Source organism: Haliaeetus leucocephalus, unplaced genomic scaffold (genome assembly GCF_000737465.1).
Source record: "Haliaeetus leucocephalus isolate CR32 unplaced genomic scaffold, Haliaeetus_leucocephalus-4.0 Scaffold261, whole genome shotgun sequence".
Classification (NCBI taxonomy): Eukaryota; Metazoa; Chordata; class Aves; order Accipitriformes; family Accipitridae; genus Haliaeetus; species Haliaeetus leucocephalus.
Window position 1 is genome coordinate 209483 of NW_010972697.1, and position 14514 is coordinate 223996.

The 14514-nt window shown below is 60.9% G+C and overlaps 1 protein-coding gene across 1 annotated transcript; it reads left to right on the top strand.

Moving 5' to 3' along the window:
• The first annotated feature begins 93 nt into the window (after positions 1 to 93).
• PNPLA6 (patatin-like phospholipase domain containing 6) lies at positions 94 to 14513 on the top strand. Its single transcript, XM_010568886.1, has 35 exons — positions 94 to 116; positions 682 to 769; positions 854 to 936; positions 1017 to 1114; positions 1197 to 1337; positions 1801 to 1960; positions 2062 to 2142; positions 2779 to 2907; positions 2988 to 3068; positions 3149 to 3257; positions 3358 to 3447; positions 3632 to 3738; positions 3841 to 4032; positions 4595 to 4672; positions 4873 to 5078; positions 5207 to 5338; positions 5425 to 5548; positions 5629 to 5742; positions 6056 to 6131; positions 6243 to 6383; positions 6712 to 6775; positions 6848 to 7016; positions 7079 to 7261; positions 7335 to 7453; positions 7543 to 7699; positions 8213 to 8329; positions 8450 to 8519; positions 9317 to 9433; positions 9718 to 9834; positions 11830 to 11978; positions 12051 to 12203; positions 12916 to 13032; positions 13947 to 14043; positions 14123 to 14232; positions 14448 to 14513. The coding sequence occupies exons 2-35, from the start codon at positions 694 to 696 to the stop codon at positions 14511 to 14513; spliced, it is 4023 nt and encodes a 1340-aa protein (XP_010567188.1). The 5' UTR covers positions 94 to 116; positions 682 to 693.
• The last annotated feature ends 1 nt before the right edge of the window (position 14514 follows it).

Below are 14514 nucleotides of genomic sequence, written 5' to 3' on the forward strand. Positions count from 1 at the left end.
TTTTTTTTTTTTTTAATTTTTTTATTATTTTTCCCCGTTTTTGCAGGTTTTTGCATGGGCAGAGCCCCGCCGCGGCCATGGGGCAGAGCGAGTCAGAGCCGCAGGAGGAGGCAGAGGTAGGGAACGGCACCGTGGCTGGACGTGGGGGGGGGGGGACAGTCACCTCCTGTGGGGGTCCCCACCCTGGGGGGGGGCTCAGCTGTCCCTTTGTCCCCGCAGGATGCATCCCTGACGTCCGTGCTGCCCAAGCTCTTCGCCGAGGAGCAGCTCCCCACCGGTGTGGTGAGCAACCTCAGGGGACACAGACTTGTCGCCATGTCCCCAAGGGATGGTATCCAGGTCCCCAGCACTGCTGAGCACCCCTGAGGGGACACAAATTTGTCCCCAAGGGACAGTGTCCAGGTCCCCAACACTGCTGAGCACCCCTGAGGGACACAAATTTGTCTCCAAGGAACAGTGTCCAGGTCCCCAGCGCTGCTGAGCACCCCTGAGGGACACAAATTTGTCCCCACACCCCTTGGGACCAGCGTCCCCATCCCCGATGCCATCATGTCCCACCCATCCCTCCACGTCACCAAGGTGGCAGTGCCATTGGCGTCCCCCCCACTCTCCCCGTGCTCGTCCCCGTCCCCTGGGGGACACCGGGGGCCGCATAGGGACCCCCCTCCTCTCCCTCCGCAGGTGCTGGGAGCGATGCTGGGCCTCGGCCTCTTCGCCATCATCGTCGCCGTTGCCATCGTGGTCCTGGTCCGGCGGCTGCGCCTTAAGAGTGGGTGACACCGGCGCGGTGGCCTTGGGGACGGGGGGGTGACAGGGCTGTGCCCCATTAACCTGTCCCCATCGCGCTCCTCAGAAATACCCACGCAGGGAACGCCGAAATACCGCTTCCGAAAACGGGACAAGATGCTTTTTTACGGCCGCAAGATCATGCGCAAGGTGACACCGGGGGTGACAGCTGGGGTGGCTTCACGGTGTCCCCCTCGGGTGACACCTCGGCTCGGTGTCCCCAACCCCAGGTCTCCCAATCCACCTCTTCCTTGGTGGACACCACCATTTCCAGCGCCTCGCGGCCCCGCATGAAGAAGAAGCTCAAGATGCTCAATATCGCCAAAAAGTGAGGTGCCACCAGGAAGGTGGGGACGGGGGACAGTGAGGGGGTGGTGGTCGTGCCCCGATGTCACCTCGTTGTCCCCAAGGTTCCTGCGCATCCAGAAGGAGCTGCCCACGCTGCAGCTGAAGGAGCCTCCCCCCTCGGTGCTGGAAGCCGACTTGACCGAATTCGACGTGGCCAATTCCCATCTTCCTTCCGAGGTTCTCTACATGCTCAAAAATGTCCGGTGAGGCTCAGGATCCATCCCTGGGGATTAGGATCAGGCCCCAGGGAGTCAGGATCAGGCCCCAAGGGGGCCAGGATTCAGCCCCAGGGAGTCAGGATCTGTTTCTAGGGGTCAGGATCAGGCCCCAGGGCCATGATCCATCCCTGGCGGTCAGGATCCAATCCCAGGGGGTCAGGATCCATCCCTGGGGGTCAGAATCAGGCCCCAGGGGGATCAGGATCCATCCCTGGGGATCAGGATCAGACCCCAGGGGGGGTCAGGATCCAGCCCCAGCATCAGGATCCGGCCCTAGGGGTCAGGATCCGATCCCGGAAAGGGGAGGCTGGACCACTATGCTGGAGGATGCTCTTCCCCTCTGCATCCCCCATCGCCGTGGCAACTGGCCACTGGCCTGGCTCCAGAGGACCAGGACAGGTCCCAGCGAGCTCTGTGTCACCCGCTGTCCCCGTCCTTGTCCCTGTAGGGTCTTGGGCCACTTTGAGAAGCCGTTGTTCCTGGAGCTTTGCAAGCACATGGTTTTCCAGCAGTGTCAACAAGGTGATTACGTTTTCCGTCCCGGACAGCCCGACACCAGCATCTACGTGCTGCAGGATGGCAAGTTGGAGCTCCTCCTCACCGAACCGGTGCGGGGACGGGGACAGTGAGGGGGACAGGGATGTGGTAGGGGAATAGGAACACTCTGGGGGATGAGGATGGAAAAAGTAAGGAGATTTGCGCTTCGCAGGATGGGAAGGAGACGGTGATGAAGGAGGTGTTCCCCGGCGACAGCGTGCACAGTCTGCTGAGCATCCTTGATGTCATCACGGTACCGGTGCTGTGGTTGTCCCCAACACCCTCCCGTGTCAGATCATGGTTGTCCCCAAGCCTGATTGTGGTTGCCCCCAAACCCTCCAGGACAGTTGTGGCTGTCCCCAAGCCCCCTAAACCTGATCACGGCTGTCCCCAAACCCCCTAAGCTTGATCGGGGCCACCCTCAAGCCCCCCAGGCTAATTGCGGCTGTCCCCAAGCCTGACCACAGACGTCCCCAACCCTTCCCCAGCCTAACTGTGGCTGTCCCCAAGCCCCACTGGCTGTCCCCAAACCCCTCCAGCCCAACCATGGCCATCTTCAAACCTTCCCAGCCCAACCGTGGCCATCCCCAAACCACACTGGCTGTCCCCAGACCCCTCCAGCCCAACCATGGCCATCCCCAAACCACACTGTGGCCATCCCCAAGCCCAACCGTGGCCATCCCCAAGCCCAACCATGGCCATCTCCAAGCCCCACCAGCCATCCCCAAACCCCTCCAGCCCCACCATGGCCATCCCCAAGCCCAACCAGCCAAAAGCCCGGTGCCACCGGTGGGCTTCGCCAGCCCCCAGCTGCCACAGTCCTCAATCCATTGCCAGGATGGATATCGCCATCCTGGCAAGGCCACCGACACCACGGCGTGTCACCTAGGGCCACCAGCGACCATACCGGACTGTGTGTGCCCGGGCGGCAGAGGACTCCACCGTGCTACGGCTGCCGGTTGAAGCCTTCTCTGCCGTCTTCGAGAAGTACCCGGAGAGCTTGGTGCGGGTGGTGCAGGTGAGTCCAAGTCGGGGGGAGCCATGGAGACGTCCCTTAGGGTGGCAGGGGACCATTGATGGCTTCTTGTCCCCCTCTAGATCATCATGGTGCGCCTGCAGCGTGTCACCTTCTTGGCTTTACACAACTACCTTGGGTTGACAAACGAGCTCTTTAGCCACGTGAGTTCATGCCAAAAACAGAGGTGGTTGGGCTGGATCCAGACCGCCCCCCCCAGCCCCGCTGATGTCCCCCTTTGCAGGACATGCAACCGCTACGGCTCTTCCCCCAACCCGGCCATGCCGCCCGCACCAGCCCCGTCCGCCACGGCAAGCGGGGGCTTAGCAGCGCCGATGATGGCAGGGAACCAGGTAAAAGCCGGGAAGGGGGTCCTGGGACCCAACCGCCCCCCCCATGCCGCCACCATGGGGGGACTCGGCTGCTGGTGCTCAGGGTGGTCTCATCCTGCAGCCGACCCGCTGAAAGCAGGAGGCCTGGAGACCGCCGTGCCACCGCCGCCGCTGTTGAGCCGTTGCATCTCCATGCCGGTGGATATCTCCGGTGGGTTGGAGGCTGGAGGAAGTGTGGGGGGGTCCTGGGGTCATGTAGCCCCCCCCAGGCTCGTGCATCCCCCACGCTCGTGCACATCCCGCCTCTCCCCGTGCTTGTGCGTTCCCCCCACCCCCCAGCATCCCCATCTCGGACACCGACGACCGCCCCCGGTCCCCTCCCTCACCCATCGCAGGCATCCAGAAGGGTCCCCGCTCCGACTTCGACATGGCCTACGAGCGCGGCCGCATCTCGGTGTCGCTGCAGGAGGACAGCACCGGCGCCTTGGCCGCCTTCGCCAGGGTAAGGCCAGATCCGTCAACATCGCATCCACCCGAACCCTTGCCACCGGCACCGCTGGGGTGGCTGCCAGATGGGTGCCGAAGCTGTCCCGTCTCCCCGCAGTCCGTCTCGCATGAGCCTAAGGAACGCAAGTCGGTGACGGTGGAGGAGCAACCGTCTGGTGTCTACCACTACAACTACTGCGAGGACGATACGGCACCCGGGGACTGTCCCTTCGGGCCTTACCAGGGCCGCCAGACGAGTGCCATCTTTGAGGCTGCCAAGCGGGAGCTGGTCAAGCTCATGAAGGTGGAGGTGAGGGCAGAAACGGTGCCAGCACGGGGGAATCGTGGCTTTGTGGTGGTCCACCGTTGCGTTGTGGTGGGTTCCCATCGCTTCATGGTGGTCCCCTGTGGTTTCGTGGTGGTCCTTGTCGCTTCATGTTGGTCCCGTGTTGCTTCATGGTGGATCCCTGTGGCCTCACGGTGGTCCCTTGTCGCCTCACGGTGGTCCCTTGTCGCCTCACGGTGGTCCCTTGTTGCCTCATGGTGGTCCCCCGTTGCTTCGTGTTGGTCCCCGTTGCTTCATGGTGGGTCCCCGTCACTTTGTGGTGGGTCCCCGTCACTTTGTGGTGGGTCCCCATTACTTCATGGTGGTCCCCCATCTCTTTGGTATGGTCCCCCATCTCCCTGTGATGATCTCCATCACTTCATGGTGATCTCCATTACCTGGGGGTGGTCCCCTGTCTCCTCGTGCTGGTCCCTGTCACTTTGTGGTGGTCTCTGTGGCCTCCTGGTGGTCTCTGTGGCCTCCTGGTGGTCCTCTGTCTCCTCATGGGGGTCCCCACCACCTCATGTGACATTGTTCTTCCCCTCAGGACCCTTCCCTCCTCAACAACCGTGTCTTGCTCCATCACGCCAAAGCTGGGACAGTCATTGCCCGTCAAGGGGACCAGGTGGGTCTGGGTTTTGGGGAGCTGGTGTGGTGTCTTGCTTCCCCCTACCCCGTATTTCCATGGGGTGCCACCTTTCCTGCTCTTGCCCTGTGAAGACTTGGTGAAGAGGAGCAGAAGAAACCCCAAGCGGTGCTGGTGGGACCCCTCATGCCTGGGGATCCCAGGTGGCCCCCAACGGTGATAGGATGCCATTTCGGCAGGACGTGAGCCTCCACTTCGTGCTGTGGGGCTGCCTGCATGTGTACCAGCGGATGATCGACAAGGCGGAGGACGTCTGCCTGTTCTTGACACAGCCTGGCGAGATGGTGGGGCAGCTGGCCGTGCTCACCGGCGAGCCCCTCATCTTCACCATCAAGGCCAACCGTGACTGCACGTTCCTCAAGATCTCCAAGTCGGACTTCTACGAGTGAGTCCCCGTGCCGGTGGAGGAGTTTTGGGACAAAGTGTTGGTGCCAAAGTGGATTGCTGGGGTGAGCGCTATGGTGGCATCTGTTGGGGCCATCACCGTGTCCCCCAACTGCTGTTGACCCCTAGGATCATGCGGGAGCAGCCCAGCGTGGTGCTGAGCGTTGCCCACACCGTGGCCGCCCGCATGTCACCCTTCGTGCGCCAGATGGACTTCGCCATTGACTGGATGGCGGTGGAGGCCGGCCGGGCGCTCTACAGGTGGGTACCAACGAGTGGGTGCTCACCTCAACTTGGTGAGGACCAGCTTGGCAGGGGGTTGACTTGCCACGGGTGGTGTCCCCCAGGCAGGGTGACAAGTCGGATTGCACCTACATCGCGCTCAACGGGCGCCTCCGCTCCGTCATCCAGAAGGGCAGTGGCAAGAAAGAGCTCATTGGGGAGTATGGCCGCGGAGACCTCATTGGCGTGGTGAGAGCCATGTCAGGGCCAAGGGTTGGACACCCTATACATCTGGCTCATACCTCTTGACTATATGTCTTCTTCTCCAGGTGGAAGCTCTCACTCGGCAGCCCCGTGCCACCACGGTCCATGCGGTTCGGGACACGGAGCTGGCCAAGCTGCCTGAAGGCACCTTGAACAACATAAAGCGCAGATACCCCCAGGTACTTGCAGTTCCCCATCCTGGGGTCTGCACCCTCTTCCTGTGGAAGGAGCGTGTCTCCAGGTCTCCCCCCAGCTGGTAGCTGTGACACTCGTTAAAACTAGCTTAAATTAAGGAATTAAAGAAGTGGTTAGAGCTGTTGGGGGAGAAGGGCTGACGTGCTAAAGGGTTGTCCACCTCTGAGGTCCCCAAGGATGGGGTGGTGGTGGTGGCACCCAAAAAAGCATGTGGGACACCAGTCTGGGATGTTAATGAGTCTCCAGCTTGGGAAGCCCTGCCAGGTCTGATGGCCATCCCCATCCTCGTCCCTGCAGGTTGTCACCCGCCTCATCCACCTCCTGAGCCAGAAGATCTTGGGAAACCTTCAGCAGCTCCGTGGGCCCTTTGCAAGTAGGTCCTAAAGGGATTGAGGACAACGGGGTGCCCTCTCCAGGGCTGGTGGCCATCATCAGAGCAGCGCATGGAAGGTGTCCACCACCTCCATCATCTCTGTCCATGCAGGCTCCGGCTTGGGCATGGCTTCCAGCTCAGAGCCCACCAACCCCACCAGCAACTTGTCAACAGTGGCGGTGCTGCCTGTGTGCGACGATGTGCCCACGGCTGCCTTCACGCTGGAACTCAAGCACGCGCTCAACGCCATTGGTGAGTGCCGACGGAGCGGTGACTGCAACACGGTGGCGGTTGTGGTGTGGAAGTGACTGTGGTCCTGTGGCATGCCAGTGACCTGGTGCGGTGGTGATTGCAGCCCCGTGGCACGGTGGTGGCCACGGCATGGAGGTGGTCATGGTCTTGTGGTGTGGCGGGCACCATGGTATGGTGACCGTCACAGCCCCATGGCGTGACAGCGACTGCAGCGTGGTGGTGACCACAGTCCCATGGCATGGTAGCAACCATGGCATGGTGATGACCAGAGCTCTACAGCACGGTGGTGACCATGTCATGGTGGTGACCACGTCCCCACCTCTCCTAGGTCCCACGCTGCTCCTCACCAGCGACATTATCCGTGCCCGTCTCGGCTCCTCAGCGCTGGACAGGTAACTCCCATTGGGAGGAACATCATCGGCGACACACCACCGGGCCGCTGGCTGACCCCTCCATCTCGGCAGCATCCAGGAGTACCGCCTGTCGGGCTGGCTGGCACAGCAGGAGGACATCCACCGCATCGTCCTGTACCAAACCGACTGTACCCTGACACCGTGGACCGTACGCTGCATCCGTCAAGCCGACTGCATCCTCATCGTAGGGTTGGGTGACCAAGAGCCGGCGCTGGGAGAGGTGAGGCGGGGGGTAGGCGGTGGTGGGACAACACCGCGCCAGGTGGCTGATGGCTTCTACAGCTGGAGCAGATGCTGGAGAACACGGCGGTGCGTGCGCTGAAGCAGTTGGTCCTCCTACACCGCGAAGACGGTCCCAGCCCTTCCCGCACCGTTGAATGGCTCAACATGCGCAGCTGGTGCTCAGGCCACCTCCACATCAAGTGTCCCCGGCGCGTCTTCTCCCGCCGTAGCCCCACAAAACTGGTACGTGTGTCCCCCTGGGTGACCTTGGTGGTCCACCGCCGTCATCGTCACCCATTGTCCATCCCATCTGCAGCGGGAGATGTATGAGAAGGTGTTTGAGAAGAGCGCCGACCGGCACAGCGACTTCTCCCGGTTGGCACGGGTTCTCACCGGCAACACCATCGCCCTCGTCCTGGGGGGCGGCGGAGCCAGGTGGGTGCCGCACCATGGCAGGATGGGACCCAGCGGGGTGGGGGTCCCAATCTCATCTATCCTCCTCTTTATTTTCTCCACCCATCCAGGGGTTGCTCCCACATCGGGGTGATCAAGGCGATGGAGGAGTCGGGGATCCCCATCGACATGGTGGGCGGCACCTCCATTGGCGCCTTCATCGGGGCGCTCTACGCCGAGGAGCGCAGCGCTGTCCGCACCAAGCAGCGGGCGCGCGAGTGGGCCAAGGTGGGTGCTGTGGCATGTCCCCCACCCCAGCAAAAGCAAACCCTGACCCTCGCCGTCCCTGTTTTGGGAGGACACTGGCACGGTGCTTGCCCTGCCCACGGCCAGCCCTGCCTGAGGTGTTTCTAAAGCACCTCCTTCCCCCTTTTCTCCTTCGTCTTCTTCTGCTTCCTCTTATTCTGCTTCCTCTTCTTCTTCTTGCTCCTCTTCTCCTTCCTCTTCTTCTTCTTCCTCCTTTTCTTCTTCCTCTTCTTCTTGTCTCCTCATCTTCCTCCTTCTCTCCCCTTCTTCTTTTTTCCTCCTCCTCTTTCACCTTCTCTCCTTTTCTTCTGCTGCTGCTTCTTTCTCCTCCTCTTCTTTCCATTTTCTTTCTTGTCCTTCTCCTCCTCCTCCTCCTCTCCTTCTTCATCCTTCTCCTCCTTCTTCTTCTTCCTCCTCCTCCTCTTTCTTCTGTCCTTCTTATTCACCTTCCTCCTCCTTCTCCTCTTCTCCTTCTTCTTCCTCCTCTTCCTCCAGTGCATGAATTCAGTGTTTGAGACCGTTCTGGACCTCACCTACCCCATCACCTCCATGTTTTCGGGCTCAGCCTTCAACGCCAGCATCAACAAGGTTTTCCAGGACAAGCAGATCGAGGTGCGTCGCACAGACACCCCCCAGGGCTGCACCCATTTGTGGCAGGGGGTCCGACCAGCTCCCCACCCACCCACCCACCAACATCCCCACTGTGTCACCCACCCTATCTTGTGCTCACAGGACCTGTGGCTGCCCTATTTCAACGTCACGACTGACATCACGGCCTCGGCCATGCGGGTGCACACGGACGGTAAGAGCTCCCCAGGGAGCTGGAGAAACTCTCCGGTGCCACCACATCCACCCTTGTGGGGACCCTTCTCACCGGCACCCCAAAATGGTGCCACTGCCCCACGGGGGAAGGTCTGCCACGTGCCAAGGGGAGGATGCATCCTGGCATGGCAAAAAAAGGGCTTGGAGAGCTCCTGGTGAGCCCAGGCGGCTTCCCAGAGCTGTCTGGTGTCGGTGACCCCACCAGACTCAGGTCCCCATGGGGGTCTGGCTGTGCCCCACATCCGTGGTGGGGTTGGGGGCAGAATTGGTGTGTGGAGCCGCATCCTGACACCCCGAGCATGCATGTCCCTTCTAACATATCTGCTCACCACTAATCCCAGTAACCCACACTCACGGCATGTGGAGCACGGGGACGTGGTGGTGGTGGTAGGAATGATGCCGTGGTGGTGGTGGAGATGATGTGGTGGTGGTGGGAACATCTTGGTGGTGGGAATGTTGCGGTGATGGGGATGTTGCGGTGGCTGCCCCTCCTCCTTGCCTGGTGCCAGAGCTCACCTGGGACATTGAGCCGTCCACGGGGCGCACGCGGTGGCTCGTAAGCAGCCTGGCTCTCGCTCTGCCTGCTCCTCTGGCTTCTTAACGCCAACTAATCCCCACTCACCACCCCTAACCCTCCGGCAAGCATCTCGCCCGGCTATCCTTCCCCATCCCAGTGGCTCGGTCTTCGGGCTGCAAACGTCCCACCGATGCGGTGCCGACATCCTCGGGCACGTCCCGTCCCCCTGTGGCCATGACCGTGTCCTCTCCCTCCGGCAGGCAGCCTTTGGCGCTACGTCCGAGCCAGTGCATCTTATACCCCCTACCTGCCTCCGCTCTGCGACCCCAAGGACAGCCACTGGCTCGTGGACGGCTGCTATGTTAACAATGTCCCAGGTCAGCATCTCGCTCGCCGGGGCCACCAGCCCCCTCCCGCCCCAGAAGAAAAACCCACCCTTTCCACCCCCCCTAAAACAACATCCCATCCCAAGTTGAGCCACCTGGGCTTTGTAAATGGCCGGTCAGGGCGCGCGACAGGTTCCTCTGCCACCCGTGGGTGCCCGTTGGGCACCCGTGGGGTGTAGATGTCCCTGGGCGCGGGCAGGGGCGAGGGGCAGCCCCCCAGAGGACGGGGGGTCTCAGGCGAGCCGTGCTCATTGCGTTTGTTCCCGCCGGCGCAGGCTCGCTCTGGCGGTACGTGCGAGCCAGCATGACCCTTTCTGGGTACCTACCGCCACTCTGCGACCCCAAGGACGGCAACTTACTGATGGACGGTGGTTACATCAACAACCTGCCAGGCAAGTAGCAGCTCAACGCCAACGCCGTCACCGCCACCGCCCAACCGGGGCGGCAGCCGATGCGGCGCCAGGTCCGGCCCCGGGGGCGGCAGCGGGCGGTTGGGTGGGGGCCGCATGGCCACCACGAGATGGGGTCTCAACGGCTGGAGACGTTGAGGTTGGATTTGGGACATCTTGCTTGGGTTTGCATCTTCTTGGTGTTTTCATTGTTGGGCGTCCGCTCAGGGTGTCTTCATCCTCTTTCACATGCAAAAAAAAAAATATTCATCCATCTTGCATCATCTCTTGGTGTCCTCAGGATGAGGTGGCTTCCCAGGGCATCCTCAGATTTCTTCACATGCAAGATGCATCCCTTCATCTTGCACCATCTCTTGGTGTCTTTGGTGTTGGGCATCCTCTCAGGGCATCTTCATCCTTCTTCACGTGCCAGAAAAGTCACACAGTCTTGCATCGTCTCATGGTGTTGTCAGCACCAGGTGGCTTCCCAGGTCATCTTCATCCTTCTTCATGTGCAAAAAACCGTCCCTCCATCTTGCATCATCTCTGGGTGTCCTTAGTACCCTCCTAGAGCATCTCCATGCTCCTTAGGTGCCAACCACCTTCCTCCATCCTGCATCATCCTCTCCTGGTATCCTCGGCTTTGGGTGTTCTCCCAAGGCATCTCTGTGCTCCTGCAGGTACAGGTGCCAACTCCCTCCATCCTGCACCATCTTTTGATGTCCCCAGCGTTGGGTGTCCTCCTGGGACATCTTCATGCTTCATCACGTGCAAGCCACCTTCGTCCATCCTACATCATCCACTCTTGATGTTCTCAGCTCCAGGTGCCCTCCTTGGGCCTCTCTGTTCTCCTTCACCTGCCAGACACCTCCGTCTGTCTTGTACCAACTCTTGGTGTCTTTGATACCAGGTGCCCTCCATGCTTTTTCACGGGTAAGCCACCTCACTCTGTCTCATACCATCTCTTGGTGGCCCTGGCACTGGGTGCCTTCCTGGCACACCTTCATGCGCAAGCCACCTTTGTCCGTCCTGCCTCATCTCCTCCTCCTCCTCAGCACCAGGTCACCTCCTGGGGCATCTCCATCCTTGTTCATGTGCAAGTCACCTCCTGTCATCTCAAATTATCTCTTGGTGTCTTTGACACCAGGTGCCCTCCATGCTCCTTCACATGTATGGCACTTCCCTCCATCTCAAACCATCTCTTGGTGTCCTCGATGCCAGGTAGCCTCCCAGAACATCTCCATGTTCCTTCACGTGCAAGCCTCCTCCCTCCATTCTGTGTCACCTCCTGGTGTCCTTGGCACCACGTGCCCTCCCAGGACATCTCCATCCTCCTTCACATGCAAGTGACCTTCCTCCATCCTGCACCATCTTTCGGTGTCTTTGGTATTGGGTGGCCTCCTGCAGTATCTTCATGCCCCTTCATTTCCAAGCCACCTTCTTCTATCCTGCGTCATTGTCTCTTGGTGTCCTCAGCACCAGGCACCCTCCTGGAGCATCTCCATCCTCCTTCACGTGCAAACCATCTTTCTCCATGTTGCATCATCATCTCTTGTTGTCCTCAGCACCAGGCGCCCTCCTGGAGCATCTCCATCCTCCTCCATGTGCAAGCCGTCTCCATCCACCTCACATCATCTCCTGGTGTCCTCACCCCTGGGTGTTCTCCTGGAGCATTTCCACGCTCCTTCGCATCCCACCACAGATGCTGCAACTTGCCTGTGCCCTCCTGTTGCCCCAGCACGTGCACCAGGTTGCGTCACTGCTCTGCTCCCCACCGGCATGTCCTGCCGCTGGGTTCCTGTCCCCAACTCTGGCACCTATGGGACACTGCTCATCCCACCACGAGCCCCAGCATGGCTTTGCCATCCAGCCCAGGCTCAGGGACAATCTCTCAACCCCATTTCCCTGCTCCGCTTGTGCCACCACCTCTCGCCACGGGCTCAGACCGGGGGAAACCACAATGCTGCCAACCCAGCTTCTTCCTTTCCCACCCCGCAGCCGACATCGCTCGCAACTTGGGTGCCAAGACGGTGATCGCCATCGACGTGGGCAGCCAGGATGAGACGGACCTGTGCAACTATGGGGACAGCCTGTCTGGCTGGTGGCTTCTCTGGAAACGTCTCAACCCCTGGGCTGAAAAAGTCAAGGTGAGGACTGGTGGGATGCGGGGATGCTGGTGAGATGGTGCGGGCAGGGTGCTGAGTGCCTCATCCTCACAGGTGCCCGACATGGCGGAGATCCAGTCCCGCCTGGCCTACGTGTCGTGTGTGCGGCAGCTGGAGGTGGTGAAGTCCAGCTCGTACTGTGAGTACATCCGCCCCCCCATCGATCGCTTCAAGACCATGGATTTTGGCAAGTTCGATGAGATCTATGTGAGTTGGGGGATGAGGAGGCTGGTGGGGTGGCCTGGACCATCTTTTAGAGTGCCTCAGGCCATCAGTGAGGTACCCCAAGCCATGTGCTGAGGTTCTCCAGCCATCAGTTGGGGTGTCCTGGCCATTGATTGGGGTGCCCTGGCCACTAATGGGGTGCCCTGGCCACTAATGGGGTGCCCCAGATGTGGATTGAAGTGCCCTTGCCATTGGTTGGGTGTCCAGGCCATTAACAGGGTCTTCTGGCCATCAGGTAGGGTCAACCAGCAATTGATTGGGTGCCCCAGCCACCATTTGGAGGTGCTCTGGTTCACGGGTTGGGGTGTCCTGGCCATTGGTGGAGTGCCCCAGCCATCAGTTGGGTGCTCAGGCCACCATTCAGGTGCCCCAGCCATTAACAGAGTGACTGGACCATCATCTGGGGGTGCCTGAGCCATTGGTCGGGGTGCCCAAGCCATTGGTTGGGTGCCCCAGCCGTCAATGGGGTACCCTTAGCCATCATTTGGGGGGTCCTGACTAGGTTGAGTGTCCCAGTCATCGTTTGGCATATCCCAGCCATCAGTTGGGTGCTCCAGCCATCAACGGGGTATCCTGGGCCATCAGTTGGGATGTCCTACCCATCAGTTGGGTGCCTAGGCTGTCATTTGAGGTGCCCCAGGCCATCGTTTGGGGTGCCCGGGCCACCAACGTGCTGCGGCCGCTGTCCCTGCAGGACGTGGGCTACCAGCACGGCAAGGTGGTCTTTGACGGTTGGAGCCGGGGCGACATCATCGAGAAGATGGTGAAGGACCGGCGCTCGGCCGACTTCTACGAGAGCAAACGCATGGACGTGAGCAGGGGGTGGCACTGTGGCTTACGGGTGGTAGTGGCTGCCTGGGGACCTGCCCTGGGGCATCCTGGGTTGGGCCACCCTGGCCCTGGCACCCTGATTTTAAGGATATTTTTTTTTTCCCATGGCCCTGGAGCCGTCTTCAGGGAGCAGCACACTGCCTTGTCCCTTGTTCCCTCCATCTCCCCTGTGTCCTTCTAGCCCTCCTGGTGCAGCTTGTCCCCCTGGTGTTCTGGTGTTCTCCTGTCCCTCACTGGCATCTTCCTGTCCCTCCCTGCCCTGCTTCATCCTCCTTGCTCATCCTCCTTGCTCATCCTCCTGACCCTGCTACCCTGCTCCATCTCCTGTCCCTCCCCAGCATCCTTCCGTCCTCTTGGTCCATCCTCCTGTCCCCTCCTTGGTCCATCCTCCTGTCCCCTCCTTGGTCCATCCTTGTGTGCCTTGGTCCATCTCCTGTCCTCCCACCCTGGTCCATCTTCTGTCCACCCTTAGTCCACCTCCTGATGGTCACTGCCATCCTCCTGTCCCCTTGGTCCATCTTTCTGTCCCTGCCACCTTGGTGCATCTCCTGTCCCTTCCCATCATCCTCCTGTCCCTCCCACCCTGGTCCATCCTCTTGTCTCTGTGGTCCATCTCCTGTGCCCTCCAACATCCTTGTCCCCTCCTTGGTCCATCTCCTGTTCTCCTCAACCCTCATCCATCTCCTGTCCCACACTGGCATCCTCCTGACCCCTACTTGGTCCATCCTGTCCCCTTGGTCCATCTCCTGTCACTTTTTGTCCCTCTCACTGTGTCCCCTGATGCCCTTCCACCCCCTTACCCATCTCACGTCTTTCCTCCTGCCCCTTCCATCCTCACCCTTCTCATGCTGGGGCGGGGGCTGTTCGGGGGCCCCCCCCCTTTTCCTCCCGTAGGTCCTCACGTGTCCCAGCGCTGGCTTCACCGACTTGGCTGAAATTGTGTCCCGCATCGAGCCCGCCAAGCCCTACTTGTCCGACGGATACGCCGATGGTGAGTTGGGCGGGGGTCCCCGATACGGGGCTAAATCCGGATATGGGGCCTGACGCTGTGCCCCCTTTTGTCCCCCCAGAAGAGTCCGACTACCTCACCGAGTACGAGGACGAGGGGATGGAGCCAGTGCGGGGTGAGGAGGACGCGTTCGCCCCTTCCGAGTGGGCCAGCACCGGTGCTTTGGAGGCTGTGAGTGTCCCCGGCCATGGAGACCCTCCAATATGGGGTGGCCCTGGGTTTGGGGGCTCCCAAGGGTGCCCTGATCCTCTTCATGGGGTGTCCCTGGAGCAGATCCTGCTCCTGGCCATGGAGACCCCCCCTAAATGGACTCGGGGACAGCCTGGAGCCCATGGGTGCTGTGCTGTGTCCCCGTCCCGGTATCCCCATGTCCCGTCTCTCCACAGGAGGAGGAAAAGAGCCTGCGGCACCGCCCGAGCCCGGCCCAGGACCCCTCCGCACCCCGCACCTGAC